The sequence below is a fragment of the Denticeps clupeoides genome, chromosome 15 (genome assembly GCF_900700375.1).
Source record: "Denticeps clupeoides chromosome 15, fDenClu1.1, whole genome shotgun sequence".
Taxonomy (NCBI): domain Eukaryota; kingdom Metazoa; phylum Chordata; class Actinopteri; order Clupeiformes; family Denticipitidae; genus Denticeps; species Denticeps clupeoides.
This window is the reverse complement of record NC_041721.1, coordinates 17,222,917-17,243,453: the sequence shown is the minus strand read 5'-3', so window position 1 is coordinate 17,243,453 and position 20,537 is coordinate 17,222,917. Positions and strand designations below refer to the sequence as shown.

The 20,537-nt window shown below is 44.7% G+C and overlaps 2 protein-coding genes across 2 annotated transcripts; both read right to left on the bottom strand.

Moving 5' to 3' along the window:
- Positions 1 to 901: 901 nt before the first annotated feature.
- tgfbrap1 (transforming growth factor, beta receptor associated protein 1) lies at positions 902 to 12,947 on the bottom strand. The gene is made up of 12 exons (XM_028954335.1): positions 12,788 to 12,947; positions 11,407 to 12,116; positions 10,334 to 10,528; positions 8,273 to 8,427; positions 8,074 to 8,156; positions 6,280 to 6,621; positions 4,708 to 4,765; positions 4,462 to 4,605; positions 4,205 to 4,351; positions 3,512 to 3,671; positions 2,581 to 3,017; positions 902 to 2,004 (listed from the first exon to the last, which is right to left on the bottom strand). The coding sequence occupies exons 2-12, from the start codon at positions 12,092 to 12,094 to the stop codon at positions 1,816 to 1,818; spliced, it is 2,598 nt and encodes an 865-aa protein (XP_028810168.1). The 5' UTR covers positions 12,095 to 12,116; positions 12,788 to 12,947; the 3' UTR covers positions 902 to 1,815.
- Positions 12,948 to 13,459: 512 nt separating this feature from the next.
- fhl2b (four and a half LIM domains 2b) lies at positions 13,460 to 19,667 on the bottom strand. The gene is made up of 6 exons (XM_028954336.1): positions 19,501 to 19,667; positions 16,617 to 16,805; positions 15,741 to 15,915; positions 14,820 to 14,989; positions 14,290 to 14,476; positions 13,460 to 14,004 (listed from the first exon to the last, which is right to left on the bottom strand). The coding sequence occupies exons 2-6, from the start codon at positions 16,770 to 16,772 to the stop codon at positions 13,853 to 13,855; spliced, it is 840 nt and encodes a 279-aa protein (XP_028810169.1). The 5' UTR covers positions 16,773 to 16,805; positions 19,501 to 19,667; the 3' UTR covers positions 13,460 to 13,852.
- Positions 19,668 to 20,537: the final 870 nt, after the last annotated feature.

The following is a 20,537-nucleotide window of genomic DNA, read 5'->3' as shown; positions in this document are numbered from 1 at the left end:
TAAATGGGTAGATTTCACTTAAAAAAAATAAATTAAAATTAAAAAAAAGTTTAAAATTTTTTTGGTTTTTGCTCTCTGGTTGGCATGTATTGTTCCTTAATTTACATTAGGTGTGTGTTTACATCACTGTGCAGTGAAGTACAGACATTATACTTGACACAGTCTAGTTCCCATCTGCCTTGTATAGTCATATTTATTAAAATGGACATCTTTACATTTTATACATTCCACCTACATTGGCATTGATTTACAAAGCAACAAATAGACATAAATACAGTATATACATAACTTCCCCTCTCCATTTTATGAAATACTGAAATGCTGTAGAGTAGTATGATCAGAAGGGGAAAAACCCAAGGGGAACGAGACCATTTAATGTCTGGATGAGAAAAATGGATTCACACAAGGCGGCTCAGATTCCATTAAGTCAAATCGTGCAATTTATTAGTTAACAGGATCCATTAGTTTAATTCCTAACGATTTAGTATTTATTTTTTCTCTATTTCATTTAATTCTGCCCAGCCTGTTGTATGTGAGGAGTGTCTAGGCGTTTTTGTGTGTAAGGACAACACTAGATGAAGATTCTATAGGCAGTGCAGTTGACTGTGCTCCACGGCTTTTTCACCCCTTCAGGTACGTTCAGGGACCCCGTGCAGTCCCTCGTCTGTGAGCATCTTGCATCTTTTCTTCATCTGTCAGGATTTTAAACGAGAAGCCCAGCAGTTAGACGCAATGTACAAACTATGCATGTATAAAGAAAAAAAAAAAAACTTTATTCAAGTAGGGGCAGCTTGCAAAGGAACACCGAGCGTAAAGGCGTTCACAACTAACGTGCCAAGGATCCACCACACATTGACTGAGTTGATCAAAACATCTCTGACTGAAGCACATGAATACAATGTGGCTTTTAAAGTCTTTAATATTAGAGCAAGATGAAAGAATGAACATGTGTTTGGCTGGTTTGGTCAGATTGTGTAAAAAGAAGCAAAGTAAGTAAGGCTTTGAGGACATGATTGCATTGAATTCAAGGGTGAGTGGACTGAGGAAATGTGAGACTTCAAACATTGTATTTCTGTTAGAATCTCAGGAAATTAAACAGATCATTAGTGTCCTTGGTTTCAACGGTCTGCTGAGACAAAAAGCAGCAACCAAATCACTCCATAATGCAAAAATACCCCACAGATGGTTTCTGAACCTTAGCAGCAGTTTGGGTTAAAACTGGTTCCAAGCAGAGCCGAGAGAAGATCACCTTCAGCAAATTCCCTGATCAAGGCTAAAGCCTCTGCCATGCACCGTTTTCCACCCATTCGTCCCGCTGTAGGAAATGTCAGCCAATATTTAAAGGGGCCAGCTGAATTCTGGGAGTTGTAGTGTCTGGAACAGCGTGAGACCACCTGCACAAACCTTAACTTTGTACCTGACCGGGCCTAGAGGCTAAATCTTTCTGTGTGAATGCAGACAGCCCTTTGCACATGAATCAAAATGCTTTTCTTCCATACTGAGGGCGGAGTTACCGTTAACAACAATGAAATTAACTTATTTTGTGTCATTAGTAAAAACTGTTCTCAGTCTCGTCAGCGGTTTATGGACAGACAAACTTAAATAAATAGCTCTCTCACACACACACACACACACACACACACACACACACACACACTTCCTGTGCAACCAGGTTTGTGCATTGACAAGGATAGATCCTAGTTCCTGGTTCTCCCTTCAGAAGCAACACGTGACCCTGGACCATGGACCTGCTGTCAACCAGCGGTCTCCGCGTCTGTCCCACCACTTCAGAGTAGTCCAGAGGCTCGGTGGGAATCACGTGTGGCTGTTGCCGTTGTCCGTCCACCTCTTGGTGGGTGAGTTCCGCAGCCTCTGGGTGGCGCAGTGTGTGTGGACGGCTACCCCGCCAGGCAGGCACACGCAGTCCGGCTCGCTAAAGGTATTGTGGCACAGGTGGCATCCTTTCTTCTCAGACACGAACACCGGGCCTCCTCGATACCTCATCTGTACGGAAGACGACCACAAATCAAATGACATCTTAGTGTGACACTGAGTATTAGGCACACTCACAAACTGCAATATAAAGAATTTAAAAAGTGTCATGGACATAAAAGGTACATAATACCTGCTTTTTCTGACATTTCACCAGGAAAAGAAATGATGAACGAAAAGTAAGCAAAATGAAACCTGCTGTGTCTCAGACAGTGGTGGGAAGGGGGTGCAGGGGGTGTCCTTTATTTAGCACTGGCTCACTGTTTTTCATTCACTCATGTTAATGATCCTTAACCTGCTTATGATGACGACCATGTGCATAGAAGTCAAGGGTAAAGAGGGGCGACTGAGGAATCTGATCAAAAATTAATATATGAACATTTTTTGTATTGGATTCTTCACAAACACCTGAAGAAGACTAGGTGTGTTCAAAATGTGACTGTTTATTAGAAAATAAACAAATAACTTAAATGTAAATATGAAAACAATAAATAACAGCATGCAAGTAATCATAGCATTAAAAAAAAATTAAATAAAAATGTAATAGGAAAAATCGACTGAAATACAGTGCAGTGCCATACCACCTACCCGGTCATGCTGCAGCTGCAGGTTCTCAGAGCACGCCAGCCCCAGTGCAACCTGGGAAGTTCGCATGGCGTGTGCACTCCCACGGACCGCACCGCTGAGGAAGGGGCGGATCAGCTGCAGGGACCAGCCCTCCGGGAGAAGGTGGAGGACCTTCACCGGGTCAAACATGGCTGCGTGCTGATTGAGAAGGTCCACGGCGGCCACGGTGTTCCCGCCCCCTGGCACGTCGGGGTCCAGGTACGTGCCCAGGAGCAGATGGAAAAGACGCCGGCGGTAGGTGGGGTCTTCAGAGGCCGAGGCCCAGGTGCAGTACTCCTCAGCAGCGGGGAAGTCTTTCAACTGATGCACCAAGATGTTCAGAGCTTTCTCGTGTTCCTCCAGCCTCCCATGGAGTATAGCACGTTCTAACAGCAGCTGCCCGGAGCTCTCCATCTTTCCTGCAGGACAGAATGTGGTGAATTATACAGTATCGAACCCACAACCCTTCACCACATGCACTCAAATGTCTAGTTTTAAAAATAAAAAATACTCGCCAATCAATATTATTGTGGGATGACTATTAGGTAGTTGGTCATATTTTGTTATTATCTGGACCATATGGTGACTTTTACACTCACATGGCAAAAAAAAAAAAAAAATAGGAAGTTCCTATTAGATAAATATAAATGTAAAGTGCAATTTAAAAGTACAAATTCCAGCAGTCTGAAAAACACACTTTATTAAGTGAAAGTGTACACAGTTTTATCTGAGTTTGGTTGGTTCTCTCATTTCATGACCTCAGTACAAAGTGACCTCTGTCGGCTCTTGGCGGCAGCGTGAAAAAAGGACGAGGGAAACGTAGATCCGTGACATGACAGAAGCCAATTATAACACCCATCAAAGGCTCTACTGTCATGTCCCTCTCGGCACGCGACCTCACGTGACCCCTTACCCAGCACGAGCTGCACCCGGTACAGGCTGGACTCCTTCAGCAGGCGCTGCAGCTGGCAGCGTGGCCGGCTCACAGTCTCCTCGGCGGCCGAGGGCTGGGACAGGAGGGCCAGCACCCTGTCGGTGTACAGCACTGCCAGGTGAGTATGGAACTTCTCCTTCTGCAGCGTGGATGAAAAGAGAGACAATCCAGCTGAATTACATGCTAGTCACCCATGTCTATGTGTCACCATGGTTATCACAAAGTTGAATTCAACATTTATACGTGTTCTGCTAGTCTGTCTATGGGCCGGCAGTGGCTAGAAATGGCGATAGATTCTGCTTCGCCGTTCAGAGTGCGGATCTGGAATTTGTCCCCTTATGTAGTCATAAGGGGATTTAGTTTTTTCTGGATAAACGCCGACACGACTTGCTGTTTGTGCCAGACATTGTGGTTGGTGAATGGTGTTGATGACATCATTTCCACGAACGCCCGCTCACTTCTATAGGCCGCTCTCCTCCTCATTTGCATTTAAAGCTACAGACACGGAAACGGTGCGTCCCGGGGAAATCTCACTGTGGGACTAAATCAAAGGGGCTGTAATTCTGCACCACCACTTCAGATAAAGGTATTAGTGGACACTAAGACTGGATCAAAAGCAAAAGAAATGTTTGTGTCATGGGACCTTTAAAGGACATCTTCTAACGTCCCCACCTGAATCCGCCTATCGAGCACCAGGTGCTCCAGGTAGATGAGCAGAGCTTCACAGTGTTTCTGCAGGTAAGTCACCACATTTTCGGGGTTTATCTGTCCTCTCAGTTCTCCATCCACTGGTCTCTTGGTGAAAATCTGTACACCTATCTACACAAGACATCCCCAAACAACTATAAAATATACAAACAAATATACAAATAGATGAAGCATATATTTTATATAATAGCTTGGGACAGTAATCGGTGCTGCAAACTCACCCGCTGGTCTCTCTGCAGGGCCCAGTCGGAGTACTTCCACACCAGGTCCATGTTGGAGCAGAAGCTCAGGAAGTCCACCACATACTCGAACAAGTCGGACCGCGTGGGGTCCTGCAGGTCGCCGTTGACCACCTTCACCCACAGCTAACAAAGGAGAAGATTATTACATATCTTCTTTCTCAACGGCTCATTCCGCTGTGGCATTTCTATTTCTAGGCCCGTGAAGGCACAAAAAAATGTTTCTACCTGGAGGGCAGCAGCATCCTGGCCGTTGTAGTGGTAGAGAAGTCCCAGTGCAAAATACCTGAGAAGAAATGCACACATGCATTCAAACTTCTGTAGTAACTGTTAAAAGAATTTTTACTTTTATTTAAAAGTGTTATTTTTATAACAGACTTAGTAATATGAAGTAAACAAAAGGGTGGTAGTAGCCTAGCGGGTATGAACCAGAAGACCCTGAGCAAGACACTTAACCCCGAGTTCCTCCTGGGGGGGACTGTCCCTGTAACTACTTATTGCCCACTCAGTTATAGAGACTAAGATGAAGCCATTTTGAAGAATCCAATAGAAAAAAACATTTAGTATTTTTTGTAGCAGGAGAAAGTGAAGTATCAGAATAGTCAGAAGCCGCATCATTGGGTGCTTATTAACCTGAGTGAATGATAAGAAAGTGTTGTTTATTAAATAAGCCCTTTTTTTTGTCCTTTTTCTAAAAAAAGAAAAAACCAAGACCCATAAATGAGGAATTTCAGTTAATTATAAATGTTAATTTTACATATTGGCTTCGTTAATCTGGAAACAATTACAGCCCAAACCCATGAAATATGACAATATTACAGTAATTTATATATGATTATAATAGTGAGAATAGGTGGTAGGTAAGTGATTTGATGTTACAATTAGATCACACCACTATAAAAGGCAGGCAAGACAATCTAAAGATACGGTTTGAATCTTTTCACCTCCAGCATTTTAGCTCGACACTGGAAAATGCATTTAATATTTATTGGCACATCAGGTGCCATCAGGTGAACCTGATCCTCAAGACATCCCATTTCCCACCAGAACCCTGCAGCCCAAGCGGCAAACTTATCTACGTAAAACCAAATTACCATTACCCTGATAACAATAACTAAAGAGATGTTCTACCAACATCGTACAAAGATACACTTTCTTGTTTTAAACTTGAGATGATGACTCAATTTTAGAATGTGTACTGCAATGATAAGGGCATGTGAACAACATTCTTTTTTCAAATGTTCCCATTTATTGTGAGCCAGCAGAACTGTGAGATAAAAAGACTTTTATTCTTACCCCAAGACACGGTTGTTGCCATGTTACACATCCCATAACAACTCAGTGTTCTTATATATTTTTAGAAAAGAATTTCCATGACTTTTCAATTAAGAAAAAGTTCACGCAAGTCTGAGTAAAAAAGGCCCCATCATGTTCGCGAGGATAATCAGATGTAATTTACAAGGCTTTTAAAAGGAGCCACGCGGCTGTGGAAGAGCTGGAATATGGACGTGGCGTGACGGGGTTCACTACGTAAAGCCAGCAACTTTGTACTAGTAAAAGATAGAACAATGTTTCTTATGGGAACTTCATACTTCGTTATACATTTAGGTGTGACTAAGAATTCAATGACGTTTCCATTACTGTATATGTCCGTTTTGCATACAAAAACGTTTTAAAATTCAAATTCCATGACTTTTCCAGGTTTTTCAATGACTGTAGGAACCCTGATAATTGCTAGAACCGAATTTCTGAAATCAGAATGTTGACGAAACAACAGAAATGACGGAACCTTGTACGCACTTGTGGTACTTCTCCAGCCAGGGGGCGCTGTCGGCGAGCAGACAGGCATTATCTGAGGCCAGCAGGTCCAGCAGGCTGTCGTGGTCGGCCTCAGCGTAGAGCTTTAGCAGCGCTGTGTCCACGTCCTCAAGGAAGCCGTTTGTGCCCTCGGTGCTGCGGACTTCATTCAGGTAGCTGATCAGGAATCGCTTGCAGCGCGCCACCTTCTCCTGGTCGCCCTGCGCCAGGTGGTTGAGGTCGGCAAACTCGTGCAGTGGAGGGTGGCAGCGTGTGAAGGACGAGGAGGCGGGAAGCAGCAACGGGTAGAGCGAGATCAGCTCCCGCACGTCCAGCTGACCTTTCCTTCAAAAAGAGAGGGATAAGGACAGGATTAGGAACTGAGGACAGGCTGACAAAACTAATCAAACCTACAATAAGGTTTCTTGCTCAGGGACAATGGCAGTACGTGGGGTTTGAACCTGTGACTTTTGTGTTCATCTGGTTGATCGGCGAGTGTCTTACTCACTAGACCAACTACTAGCCCCCCCCCCTTTTTTTTTTAAGTAATAAAACACATTTCTATCTTTTGTATAATGTTGTTCATGCCAAAACATAAGCCACTGTGAAAAATCGAAATACCATAGTTAATAAGCAAAGACTCATTCAGACACAATATACTTTCCTGATTTTTTACAAATCCAATTCAGCCCATTAATTAATAGTCATGGCCAGTTTTGAGAATGACATAAATACTGGTTTTCACCAGGTTTGCTGCTTCCATTCTTATTATGGCAACTTGCATATATACTCCAGAATGTTATGAAGAGATGAATTGCAAAGTCCCTCTTTGCCATGAAACTGAAGTAATAAATTAATCCCCCCCAAAAAAACCAAACCCATTTCCACTGCATTTCAGTCCTGCAACAATAGGACCTGCTGAGATCATTTCAGTGATCCTCTCCTTAACACAAGTGAGCTGAAGATCATTCTGTCATGCTGACTGAGTTGGAATAGCAAACTGGATGCTTTAAAAGGAGGATGATTCTTGAAATCATTGTTCTTCCTCGGTTAACCATGGTTACCTGCAAGAAACGACGCACAGAGGCAAGGATATTGCTGCTGCTAACATTGTACCTAAAACCATTTATTTAACAGTAAAGCATCCTGAGACCATTCATGTGTGGGGCTTCTTCTCATCTAAGGCAGTGGGCTCACTCACAATTTTGCCTAAAAACAAAGCCATTAACCAAGAATGGTACCGAAACATCCTCAGACAGCAACTTCTCCCAACCATCCAAGAACAGTCTGGTGAAGAACGATGCCTTTTCCAGCATGATGGAGCACTGTGCCAGAGGGCCAAAGTGAGAACTGAGTGGCTCATGGAATAAAACACTGAAATTTTGTTGGCCAGGAAACTCCCCGGAACTTAATCCAATTAAGAACTTGTGGTCAATCCTCAAGAGGCGGGTGGACAAACAAAAACCCACAAATTCTGACAAACTCCAAGCCCAAATGGGTTGCAATCTGTCAGGATTTGGCCTAGAAGTTGATTGACAGCATGCACGGACGGGTTTCAGTGGTCTTGAAAAAGACTGAAAATATTGACTCTTTGCATAAACTTGATGTAATTGTCAATAAAAGCCCGAAAACGTATAAAATGCTTGTAATTATACTTCAACACACCACAGAAACAACTGACAAAAAAAAAATCTAAAAACACCGAAGCAACAAACTTGGTGAAAACCAGAATTTGGGTCATTCTGCAGCATTCTGCCTGTTAATTATAAGAAAGGAACAGGAAAAAATTGACTTTACCTAAAATGCTCCTTTGCTTCTAAAAACTGAAGCTGTCCAAACTGGATGAATCCTGCTTGCTGGAGAATTCTTTTGCGCAAAATCTGAGAGGAGGAAAAAGAAGCGATTCGTACGAAGCTCTGACTGCTTTGGGCATAATTAGCACCAATAGCACCATGCCTGGGTATGCGGTGGTAACCGTGGTTAGCTGGGCACGTACCTGGAACTTGTCTTTGGGAATGTTCCGGCGGGCTCCCTCCGTGAGGGTCAGGGCCTCCTCCACTCGACGTCCCGCCAGCAGGTCCTGAATCTGTCTCTCCAGGGGCAGCGGCACCAACACGTACACCTCCTTACTGGAGGACAGCACCACCTTACCTGCAGTGGGGAGGGAAGAGCTTCTCACTCACTGTCCTTCACCTATTTCTGCTAACTTGTAGTGGCATTCAGGACAGTACAATGCAGCAGGTGGACAGGAAATCCGATGTATGTGGGTGGGTCAGCTGCAGATACTTGAAGGTTTGTCAAACACTATTATTCAATAATATGATATGGACATATAGTATTGACAAAGTGGCGCCAATTTGTCGACAGAACCTTAGCGAAGGCTGCATGGCTCGGTGTTTTTTCTCCGGAAACGCTATGACCGTCAACTAGAACACATTTAAGTCCATCCTTGGCCCTGAAACATCTAATTTTATTAAAGCTCAGTATCAGCAGATGCTCAATATGGATCCCCAAAACTGGCCTGTTGATGCTGGACACTCTCCAGGAACCTTTCTCTGGGATTGAGGGAAGTGTAAAACGGTTCAGTTCTCCATGTCTAACTGTTCAAGGTAGGTCTACGTGGTCTGTACTGCTTCAGGCTTGAGCAGCTTTGCAATCGCTTACATCTGCACGTTTCCTAGCTTCAACTCCACGTCAACGGAGGGCTTTATCCTGAATTAACGACAGGGGTCCTGTGGAATACCAATTAGCATTTTAAGACCACTCGCTCATCACAAATAAGCGATAAGGCATCAGAGTGGTTTTTTTTTTTTATTACAGCTGACATTCACCATGAAATCAGCATGTGACAACCAGAAAACTCACTTTGAGATGACAAGGGACGTCACAGATATATGGCTCAAAGGGTCAAGGAACCCAAAAGGTTACATAAAAGCCCTGTAGCATGCAGCGAAGCATCCTGGAACAGGAGCAGACAGTAAACAGGGTGCCTAAACATGAAGAGAACTTGAAATAAAAAAAAATAAAAAACTAAAGCCACAAGAATGATGTTAAAGCATTAAATACATTCATCTATTTCATTCATTTGGAAGACTTGTAGCAAATGCCGAGCAAGATAGATAAAGAGGGAGCCATGATGACAAACTGAGTGGCTGGTCGGGCAGGGTGGTCTTAGTGGCTTGGTGGGTAAGACACTTGCCTATGTGTCTTACCCTATGAACTCAGTACTATTTTCGATACTAAAGGGGGCAAAAAAAAAATAACACAAGAACTATATATAAATATACATGAATAATGAATATCCAGTCAGAAGAAAAATACAAAAAAAAAAGCCAAACAATACAATGGAAAAATAAACATTAAATATAAAAATGTATTGTATAATAAATGAAATATGTTAAGGCTGTATTAGCTTGTGCAAATATTCAGCTTTCTTCTGAGCATGTTCCACTAACATTCTACTGTAAGACGTTGCGGTAGCACATGGTGAATAATTCTGTTTCGAATGTTTTGCTAAATTTCGTGCTGATCGCTTTGAAGCACTTCTTGCAAACGGGCGTGTCCACATCTCTTAGTATTTCCCCGTTCGTCTGGTTGATATCTGAAATACTTCCACACTGTGCTCTGGCTTTTTACATTTTCTAGCAGGCTCAGTGCTGCAGGATTAACGCTGGAGCAGCCATGTTTAAAGCGTTGCTCATGTCAACATTGGGTCCTGCAGGTAGCCGGGGGAGAGGCTGCCCGCTGCAACGCCTGTTGAAAATTGCTAAACTGGCATTTAAGCATCGATATAAACATCTGGATAAGGGCGTCTGATAAATGGCCTGGGGCAGTGGCACCGTAATCAGAAGGTTCCCGGTTCGAATCCCGGGTGCCTGTCATGGCTGCACACCGCTCAATAAGGTGATGGTTAAAAGCAGAGGACACGTGGTGTGCGCCATGTAACGTCCTGTAGTGTTTCCCAATCACTTCACGTTCACTAGAAAAGGAGATGTGCTGCTTATTCAGGACTCGTATGGGGCCCCGGACCAGTCGAGGGCGTGGCAGAGATTCTCACCTTCAAAGTCCTGCAAGATGAGCCCGTCTCTGAAGGACAGCGTCTGTTTGAGCTGCTGGTCCAGCATGCTGTGCACCGTCACAAAGCCCTCGTCCAGTGCCAGCACGTACGGGAAGCACACGGCCGCTCCAATCACGCTCTCCGACCACTTCACTGGTGCACGCTGGGAAATCCCCTCTGCGCTGGCAAACATCCCTGAGAGCGAAGAGTCACAGACGAAGTTAAAATGTCATTACGAGCCATGATTGCAGCCTCAGTCGCTGTGACGCGGGCTTGAAATGGCCATGCTGGCGAGATTAAATTACCACTGGGTGACCTGGGGACATTAAGTTAAACGCGCCGAGAGCTGCCGCCGCCTTTTAATTATCGTTCTGTGCAGAATTAACCCAGCGATAACCGTAAGCTCGTTATTCCTGGTAAATTGGCTATGTGCTACTGCGTATTACTGTAAACTTCATTTCCACATGAACAAGTTGTTGCTTTAGTTAATAGATAATTAAAGTATTAAACTCGCCTGACTAAGGGTGGAAACTGTGCGAAAACTGTCAGAAAAATTAGTCCGTATATTAAAGCTGACGATTCTGCCAGTAGTGCTAATTCTCCCCACAATAATATACGAGTTTGCGGAAACCACACAAGTCACATGGAACCTGATCTGCGCCGCAGACATGTAACCTCAGTCCGAACTGGGAAATGGGAATTCATGCCACTTCATACACTTCAGGCGGAATTCTCTCCGGTAGCCAGCAGAAGGACTGTAAAATGCCGGAATGAATCATTATTTGGGGAGATATCTGTGATTATCACTACATTGAACTGTTCAGAATAAAACCTGAAACTGGCCACATGCTATCGGGTATCTTCAACATGCAGTGATGGTGTAAAGAGGGGTCTGACTTCAATATTGAAAAAAAAAAAAAAAAAAAAAAAAAACCTAAACCGTGTTCTGCTTTGAGAACCATTTCACAAAAACAGCTGACTTTTGGATTTTCGATACAGTGACCGGAATGATATGAATAGTGTAATGGCGGTAAAAATATACGAAAGGAATACGAGTACGAGGGTTATCACACCTAACCCTCCCGGCGCAGCCAGCAGGAACTCCTCCCTGCCGATCCTCTTCACGATCGGCTTGCGCTCCTCGCTGTTGTACGGGAAGAGGTCCTGCGAGGAGCCCGTGCCGTAGTTCAGGATCACGTACTGTGAGGAGAGCGCCAGGCACAGGAAGCACCCGTCCAGGCCGAGGGCGCAGGGTGGCTCGGGCGTGGCCACCTCCTTCACCAGCGCCACGCGGTCCTCGTACACCATGTAGATGTGCACGGCCCGCTTTCGCGCCAGGATCACGCCGATCTCCACACCAAACGGGTCGTCGTTGACCGGGTTCTCGTTGACGCAGAAGGCCGCGGCGCCCTTGATCTTAACGCCTCCTGTAGGCACCACCTCCAGGGTGACCATGTCCACCACAACGATGACTCCGTCGCAGAGCACCACCAGCCGCTCCAAGGCCGAGGCGGCTTTCAGCTCCGCCACCGGCTTTTTCAGACCCAGGTACCTTTGCAGCAGCTTCTGAGCCGAGAAGGTGGGATGGCCCTTGTTGCTGGTGCGCTCCTCCAGCAAGAAGTGGTGGATGAAGCAGTCGTTGGTGCCGACGTACAGATGCTGGCCGCAGCACTCCACGCACTCGATGGCGATCCGTGGCTTGTCTCCCATCAGGAGCTCCCGCTCCACCGTGGGCACCAGCTCGAAGGCCTTCACACTCATACTGCCTCAAGCATCTAGGCAACTGTGGGTTGAGATCAACATCAAACGGAAAAAAATATTAACGGTGCATTCATCTCAAATCTTTTCTTCCATTCAGACAGGACTGGGCAACAGAACAATGAAGATGGAACAATAGCACCTCCCCAAACCAGGAGCGCAGAGAGAAGTTGCAAATCAACTTGTGAATCGAGTGTGAACAAGTTTTACATGAGTGAATAAAAATGCAAATGTCCAATATGGTTTTATTGCGTTTAATTTGACAGTTCCCCATCTGCGTCGCTAATCTGCATGCACGCTCCTGCATACGCGCCTACCGTACACTGGTAGTGTGTATAAAGTACATAAAAAACGACCCTTCTGCAGCATGCACAGCGTTCGCAGGCCCCTCCCCCGGAACGGGCTCGTTATAAGGCGCGGGGCTGCGCTTGCGTCTCACCCAGACGGTGCGGCCGGCGACGTTACTGCTCCGGGGCGGATTAGCGGCCGCCGAACGGTGATAAAAAAAAAAAAAAAAAAAACTACCGACCGGCTCCCAGGGTGCAAAGCATGACGCGGAGGTCGGTTGCGACAGACGGCGCTGGCTCGCTAGCAGGGTGGGACACCGGGATGCTTTGCGGGCTGCGTGGGGGAAGCGGACACGGCGAGGTCGCGGCGCGACGTGGGAGGTGGAAAGGAGCGGGCGGCGAGCCCTACCCTTGCCGTGGGCACAGCGGTTCGAGCGCAGAGACGGGCGGCGCGACGCGGCCTCCGCGCTTCCTCACTCTCCACTCCCCTCTCCCTGGCTAGGCGCTGCCCGCTAGTGCTTCCTGTTACGCGGCAAAACACTTCCGGTCACGTGACGTGCAGAAAAGCTGGTCACGTGGTGCCTCTGAGTCGTCCGATTATTACCAGAAGCGCACCGTTCAACGCACATTTAATTTAAAAACAATAAACGTGTTTTTAACTCTTCTTACTTTTGCTCAACGACTACGCTTAGTAGGCTACCTGATTTTTGTTTTAAGCGAACGTTTTAAGAACAACCACTAGAGGGTGGCACAGGTCATTTTAAAATCAACAGTTCTTGCAGAAAATAGATTTTTTTAATCTCCCTGTCCTTAGTGGTTTTTGGAAATGTGATGTGATGGTGATCACACCTGATTGTCAGGTTTTTATTTCGATCTTAATGGTTCCCTAATACTGTATTTGAAATCTCTTTACGAAGTTCAGCCTTGGTGCAGAATTACAGTTAATACCAACACTCAAATTAAACGGACTGTTGAAATAAATACATTACAAACCGAATCTGTATGGGAATGTAATTAATTGGTTAATTGTGAATACTTTGCCAGGGTTTACTTGTAAAGAAACATTCTCTTATTGCTTGAATCCAGGTTTTATTGTAATTTCACTCTTCAATTTTAAAGCAAGACAAGCATCATTTTTTTACTTATATTTGATGTTAGTCAGGGTGTGTAATGCATTTTTTCAAACATTATAAATTAGTTACATTTCAATGACCAATAGGTGACACATTTAATAAATGTGTAAAAAATTAAAACTGCTCATATGTATGCAAAAGCCCTTTCAAAAGAGTTTGTTTTTTTCTTTTTCAAAAAGCATTAATCAGATTAGGTCTATTAATGTAGTCTAGTGGAGTGTAGATAGATATTTATTAGTTAGTATATTTATTGAAGTAGTTTCACATTTTTGCAACCGCTCTGTTGCTCTTTTCTGGAGTGGTATTCCGTCTGGATGTCTTGCCCGTGATGTCTCAGCATCTCAGATGTCCTTGCCACATTCAGGGCACAGGATGTCATCTCTCTCGGTGAGGAAGCCTCGACCAACCAGGGACACGGAGCACTTCTTGCAGTTGAAGCAGTCGTTGTGCCACTGACGCTCCTCGAAGGAGATGTACTTGCTTCCGCCCAATCCTGCCAAACCCCACAGAGGCAAGGGAGAGTCCATTATTGTTCAGCTAAAAGTCGTCCTATACACCATCACTGCTAAATTTTTCTATGCAACATTTAGAGGTAGACTCCATCAGACAAGAGAATTCTCTGATTAGATTAATTTAGATCAAGTGATGGACAAATGACATAAGCCCATTAACCTTGTGATTTTTCATGCCTGGAAGATAACTGCACCCTGCTATAAACAGCAGTGCAAATTGTACGGCTGCAACAGGGTAGGAAAAACTGTGGGAAATGGTTCCGTACCACTAATGGGCGTGGTGCATGAAGCACACTTCTTGGCGTACAGGTTGCAGAAGCAGTTGAGGCAGTAGGCGAAGTCGTCGCGGGAGGTGAACCGCTGGCCAGACAGCTGCTGCTTGCAGCCAGTGCACAGGAAGCACTCCTTATGCCACGGCTGCTCGCGGTAGGTCACACCGCCGGTCGTGATTGGCTGATGAGCAGACATTATATTACGGCAGTTTAACATAAACCAAATCGAATTGTCGCCTCCATAACAAGGCGTAAACGTTGTTTCTTCCATGCATGTCTTCCAGGGTTAAGATGGAATTTAAAGAGAATTGCATTCTAGAAGGTGATCAGTTCACTGCAATGCTTTCATTGATCTGTACAAACTGATTTTATTGATTTGCTCAATTTCCTGAGCTTAGATAAAACAAAATACATTGCAATTCATTCAGTCTGTGCCACTGACTACAAATGCTTCAATCTTGCATGATTAGATTTCATACATAACGTAACACAACTATAGTATAACCATGGAAATGTGTGTGTACCTTCTTGCAGTGAACACACTGCATGGCAAACTGCTTCTCATAGCAGGGCACGCAGTAATTGTTGTTGTCCTTCGGGATGAAGCTCTTGGTGCCAATTGGTTGCTGGCAACGCTGGCAAGTGAAGCAGGTCTCATGCCAGCTGTTGCCCTTATGCTCCATTTTTCTGGAACCTGAAGTCGGGATTCCAACAAATGCCATCATGCCATTCGTTTCCATTTATTTAAGCAGTCATTTATTTCCATCTTGAGGTCATGTGTAAGATCCTGCACATTTTTACTTTTGAAGAAAAGAACTGAAGAACGCATTATAAATATGCATTGTCTTTAAATGCTTTGGTAAATGCGTCTGGAAGGGCATCTGGCATTAAATGTTTGCCATGTCAATTGTGCGGACGGCCAGACAGGAGCAGCCGAAGGAGGAAGAAGACGGGAAAAAAGTAAGCAGTGCTTGGGAGAATTGCTGTAAGAGAGCATGTCCCCTCTAACTTAATAACCAATACTTCAAATATTTATTAAGCAACGACAAGTTGTTCATTGTTCTGAGTTAAGCAGCTCTGAGCTTGACTTTTTTTTATTTGAAATAAAAAAAGCAAATGGAAATTCTTAACACAAAACCCATGATGGCAGGAAATACCACTAAAAATGTAAACTGATTTACACAGAGTGTTTCCTGATCGAGATAATTAGATAATAGGTTGGCCTCGACAAGCTGTTAGGATCTGCTGAGCATGGGAACAAACCTACTATTGCTTCTGCTTTCAAACGCCCCAAACTGTATTCAAGTATTCACTGATGATTCTGATGACTTTTGGCACCCATTGATTAAAAGTATATATATTTTAATGGACCAATCTAGTTTAAATTAAAAGGACTGTGGTGCTCAAGGGAGAGTCTATTCCTACAGCGTCTAGGATTTCCTTACCAGGCATGATGGTCTTCTTGCACTCATAGCATTTGGAGGAATACTCATTGGAATAGCATTCGGTGCAGAGCAGTTGCTCATCCTTGGTGGAGAATGGTTTGTCCACCAGCGAACGGCTGCACTTGAAGCAGTGGAAGCAGTCCTCGTGCCAGTGGCGATCTTTATGGGACAGGTCCTGCGGGAATAAGATGGAAGAAAAAAAATAATATTAAAAAATAAATCCTCGTGGCTTCTCATTAGCCACTGGAGTCTGCCAGTGGTGCTTGTGACTCAGGCTTAGCATGAAACCCTCATCAGCATCATGCAGTACAACCCACGTGCCTGGAGGACATGTGCTGGTGGCGCGTTGCGTGTGGGACGCCATGAGCATAATTGACTCCCATGGCCAATTTGAGGGAATGAGATGGATGTGAGAACTGTTTAAACTCTCACGCCCCTAGGACATGTGTCGGGGGAGGGACGGGAGAGGTATACTCTATTGGGTGCAAGGGACAATGGGCGAATTCCAAGTTCAGTTTGAGAACAACTGAAAGGCCGACGGGAGAACATATGTGGCTCTACTCCAGGAGTGTTTTCAAAGGACCTCTATTGTCCCTAATGACTATGTGACTATGTAAGCTACATATAACCCTGAAGGCCCTGCCCAAAATTAGATGGACACGAACATGGTAAAGACAATGCAAAACAGACTCATTCATCTCACTTCTGTCCCCAGCAGGGAGATCCTGCTGAGACCGTCCCAAACAAGCACTGGGATCTGACAGCTTGAGCTGTCACATGCCTAGACGTTAGCACGTTCATTAGCGCTGCTTAATCTGCCTTTTGGACCCATGTGCTGCGCTGTCATTGGTTGAACAGAGGCAGTGGTGGGCCTACCCTGCTGTTACAGCCAATGGGCTTCTTGCATTCCTCGCAGGTGTTGGAATATAGACTTTCGTAGCACTTCACGCAGTAGGGGTTCTCCTCACGAAGCACGTACTTCTTCCCATACAGCGACTCCTTGCAGTAGTGGCAGTCATAGCGCTCCGCCATTTTGTTCCCCAGCCACTTTTTCTGAGCCTTTTCCTGTTTATAGAAAAGAGAGGTTAGTTGGAGAGCCAGAACTGTTGTCTTCTTGCCAGTGGCTATAAATTCTGCTCAGGACTGGAGAATGGAACATTTGTGATTTAAATGAGGAAAAGCTGTGGTGGAGACGTTCTCTTCTGCAGTGCTGGTATTTTAATGCTACCATTAATGCTTGTTTCCTCAGCTTGAGGAGATATTCCAAAGGTTTCAATCATAAGGCTTTTTTTTCCACCATTTGTTCATATACCTTGCTTTTGAAGAATCAATTGTCACTGCACAGGGACAATTTACAGAAGTAAATACATATGAATTGCATCAATTGCTCTCAAGTTTTTTTGCCATAAACATATGTCTCACCTTAATAGTCTTTCAAAGACATTGAATAAAAACAGAAAAGCGTGAAAGCACAAGAGTTTGGATGTCTATTTATTCCTTCCATGTAATTAGACTGGGGGTTTTCTAGCAATTCAATTATTGTGGGTGGGCACACTGACCCAGCAGTGAGGGCAAGAAATGAGTGCAGCTGAAAACGGCATGCAGCTGTTTGGTGTCTCCTGTAGCTAAGCTCTGACTAACTCTTTGGTTATCCCACTGTTTATCTCCAGCCTTACTCTGCTCAGGCCATGGTGCCAATCCACCGCCGCCCATGTCTCCCTGGGTCACACTCTCCGTCTGGACCACTGAAATCTGTGTATTTATGTCGCACTGCCAAGAAAAGGGACAATGTGCCCTTCAACCTTATGATGAAGACCTAGATTTTCAAAGAGATGAGTGTCCTATCAGAACTAAAGCCTCCCCTTTTAAATTTTGGCCATCATATCAACTTTCTCTTTGCTTTGATGTTACCGCCGACTCAACAATCCAGTCACCTCAGCACCCATCCAGCTGCTGCAGATGGGCATTGTGCCACAATGGTAGTACAACTGTTCTTTTAACACTCACAAATAATGATAGATGACGCTCTGCAGCAGTCTGGCAAACATCTGGGCCGCCAGCAGAGGTAAATAAGAAATTCTGCAAGTTTACAACATCAGTCTGAGAGAGAAATTCAATTTAGTCTAATTTAGTCTCACTTGCTAACCCGGTGTTGAGAAAAGCAAGACTTGAAGGCGCCTGAGATTCTTTTAAAATTGCATCAAAAAAGACTTTAACAATCCTCTGTATAAAATGTAAACGGCCTTGTCAGTTTATCAGCAGATAACAAGCGAGCGAGACATTAAAATGCTCCTCACTGCGCTTGGCAGACCATGTTGAGCAGCCTGCTTTGATCTCACCACACCCTGACAGCCTGAACTCATGGGCACAGACAACGCCATGGCACCAGCTGTCCCGTCAGCCCCTGAGGTCTTTTGCCAGGGCGACAGAAGCCTTCCTTGTCTGCCGCAGTGAGGCATGATGACACACCGGGCTAATTTAAGACAATGAACACAGCGGCCCATGGCAGCTAGGCCTCACAGCTAGCCCAGAAGTCGGCAAGCCCTGTAAACGGCTATCCCGGAAGTCGGCTATCTTTGAAGTCAGCAAGCTCTGAAGTCAACAAGCCCTATAATCAGCTAGCCCTGAAGTTGGCAAACCCTACAATCTGCTAGCCCTACAATCGGCTAGCCCTGAAGTCGGCTAGCCCTGAAGTCAACTAGCCCTGAAGTCGGCAAGCCCTATAATCGGCTAGCCCTGAAGTCAGCAAACCCTGAAGTCAACAAGCCCTATAATCGGCTAGCCCTGAAGTCGGCAAACCCTGAAGTCAGTTAGCCCTATAATCGGCTAGCCCTGAATTCGGCAAGCCCTGAAGTCGGCAAACCCTATGATCGACTAGTCCTGAAGTCGGCAAACCCTGAAGTCGGCTAGCCCTGAAGTCGGCAAACCCTGAAGTCAGTTAGCCCTATAATCGGCTAGCCCTGAATTCGGCAAGCCCTGAAGTTGACAAGCCCTGAAGTCGGCAAACCCTATGATCGACTAGTCCTGAAGTCGGCAAACCCTGAAGTCGGCTAGCCCTATAATCTGCAATCCCTGAAGTTGGCAAGCCCTGAATTCGACTAACCCTGAATCGGCTAGTCCTGAAGTCGTCTAGCCCTGAAGTCGGCAAGTCCTGTGACATTCTCACGTCAGAAGCTGTTCCAGAACCGCTTCATTACGGCTATTCAGAAGTTCTTTCATTATATCACACTGTTTTTTCCACTTTGAAGGACTTTGCTGCCGAAATGGAAATCTCATATTAGCGGTGTGCTATGGGGAGGCTACTGCACATGACTCAATTGAATTATTCTCTTTAGTCTGTGAGAGAATGTTTCTTTTATTTTTCTGGCATTTTCATCGTGCTGTCTAGCTGTGTGAGATTTACTTCCTCCTTGAATCTAGGCACAAGAACCATACTTTCATGTCTAAACTCTCACCAGACAGCGGGTTGAAAGCATACACAATTTATTGGGCAATCACTTCAACAAAGTTTTGCTGTTAATAACAAGACTTTTTGCCATTGCAAATATATGTAACTTCCACATTCGTCACAAAGAATTAGGGGACAAATTAAGAGTAGAAACATTGATTTGAAGGATGCCTTGTTGCTGACGTTCCAGAACAGTCTGCAAAAGTCTTATAAAATTGAATGATAGGAACTGTAAGGAGGAGGGGTAAAGGGATTTTTGGAAAAAGGAGAAAGAGGGGGATGATGAAGAGAATGGGCAGAAGTTGGACGTACCTTCTTGTCCTGTCTGCTGGGGCTTGCCTGAGCCGACTGACGCTGGAACTGCAGGACGGACCGTCTTCTCTTTATTTGATTACTCCACCTTGGGACGTGATGGTGGGGTGACTGGAGTGGGCCGAGTCTTTTATCAACGGCTATAAATACAGCGTGGCTGCTGAACCACACGGGACCCGAAGCTCCGCATCTACTGGTCAGTGACCTTTTATGGCTTTGGCATTATATTCTGGTGCACACCCAGGTCATCCACCATTCTCAGACACTTTCATTATTACCTACGAGCATGAAATAACACGCAAAAAGTGTTTTATAATTGTTTTAAATTTGATGTAATACAAGGAACATATACAGGAGTGACAGAACTTCTTTTATTCAGCAATAAAATATAAGCAAGGCCCAAATAAAAAGTTGGCTGTAGTACAACAGGTTTATTGCATTCTGAGAAAATGGCCCGTTCCTATCCCCAGGAGAGATTCACTGTTCAACAGCATTTGAAACTCGGCATAGAGAGCGCTCCTTATCTTCAGCCCCCCTGGAAAAAGGATTTGGAAGCGAGATAGTGGTGCAGCTCCCATTTCTCACACATCCTTTTGCCAGTGGTGTAAAGAATCATACTCATACTGTCTCTATTGGAAAAGTTTTGCCTGGACAAAAAAATAATAATTGCATAAAGCAAAAAAATTACAAATGACAATGAGGGTGGTAGTAGCCTAGTGGGTAACACACTCGCCTATGAACCAGAAGACCCAGGTTGAAATCCCACTTACTACCATTGTGTCCCTGAACACTTAACCCTGAGTGTCTCCAGGGGGACTGTCCCTGTAACTACTGATTGTAAGTCGCTATGGATAATGGCTGATGCAGTCCAAACCCATATATTCTCAAATTCTACAACACTTGGTCTGATTTATGTATATGTAATGTCATCTTTTCTATTTAGACATCTACAAAGTTCCTTGAGTTAAAAAAATATAAAGAACCTCATTGTGCTGCAGTGGAATATTTATTTCTTCCAGTCCCCTTATGGGAGGATC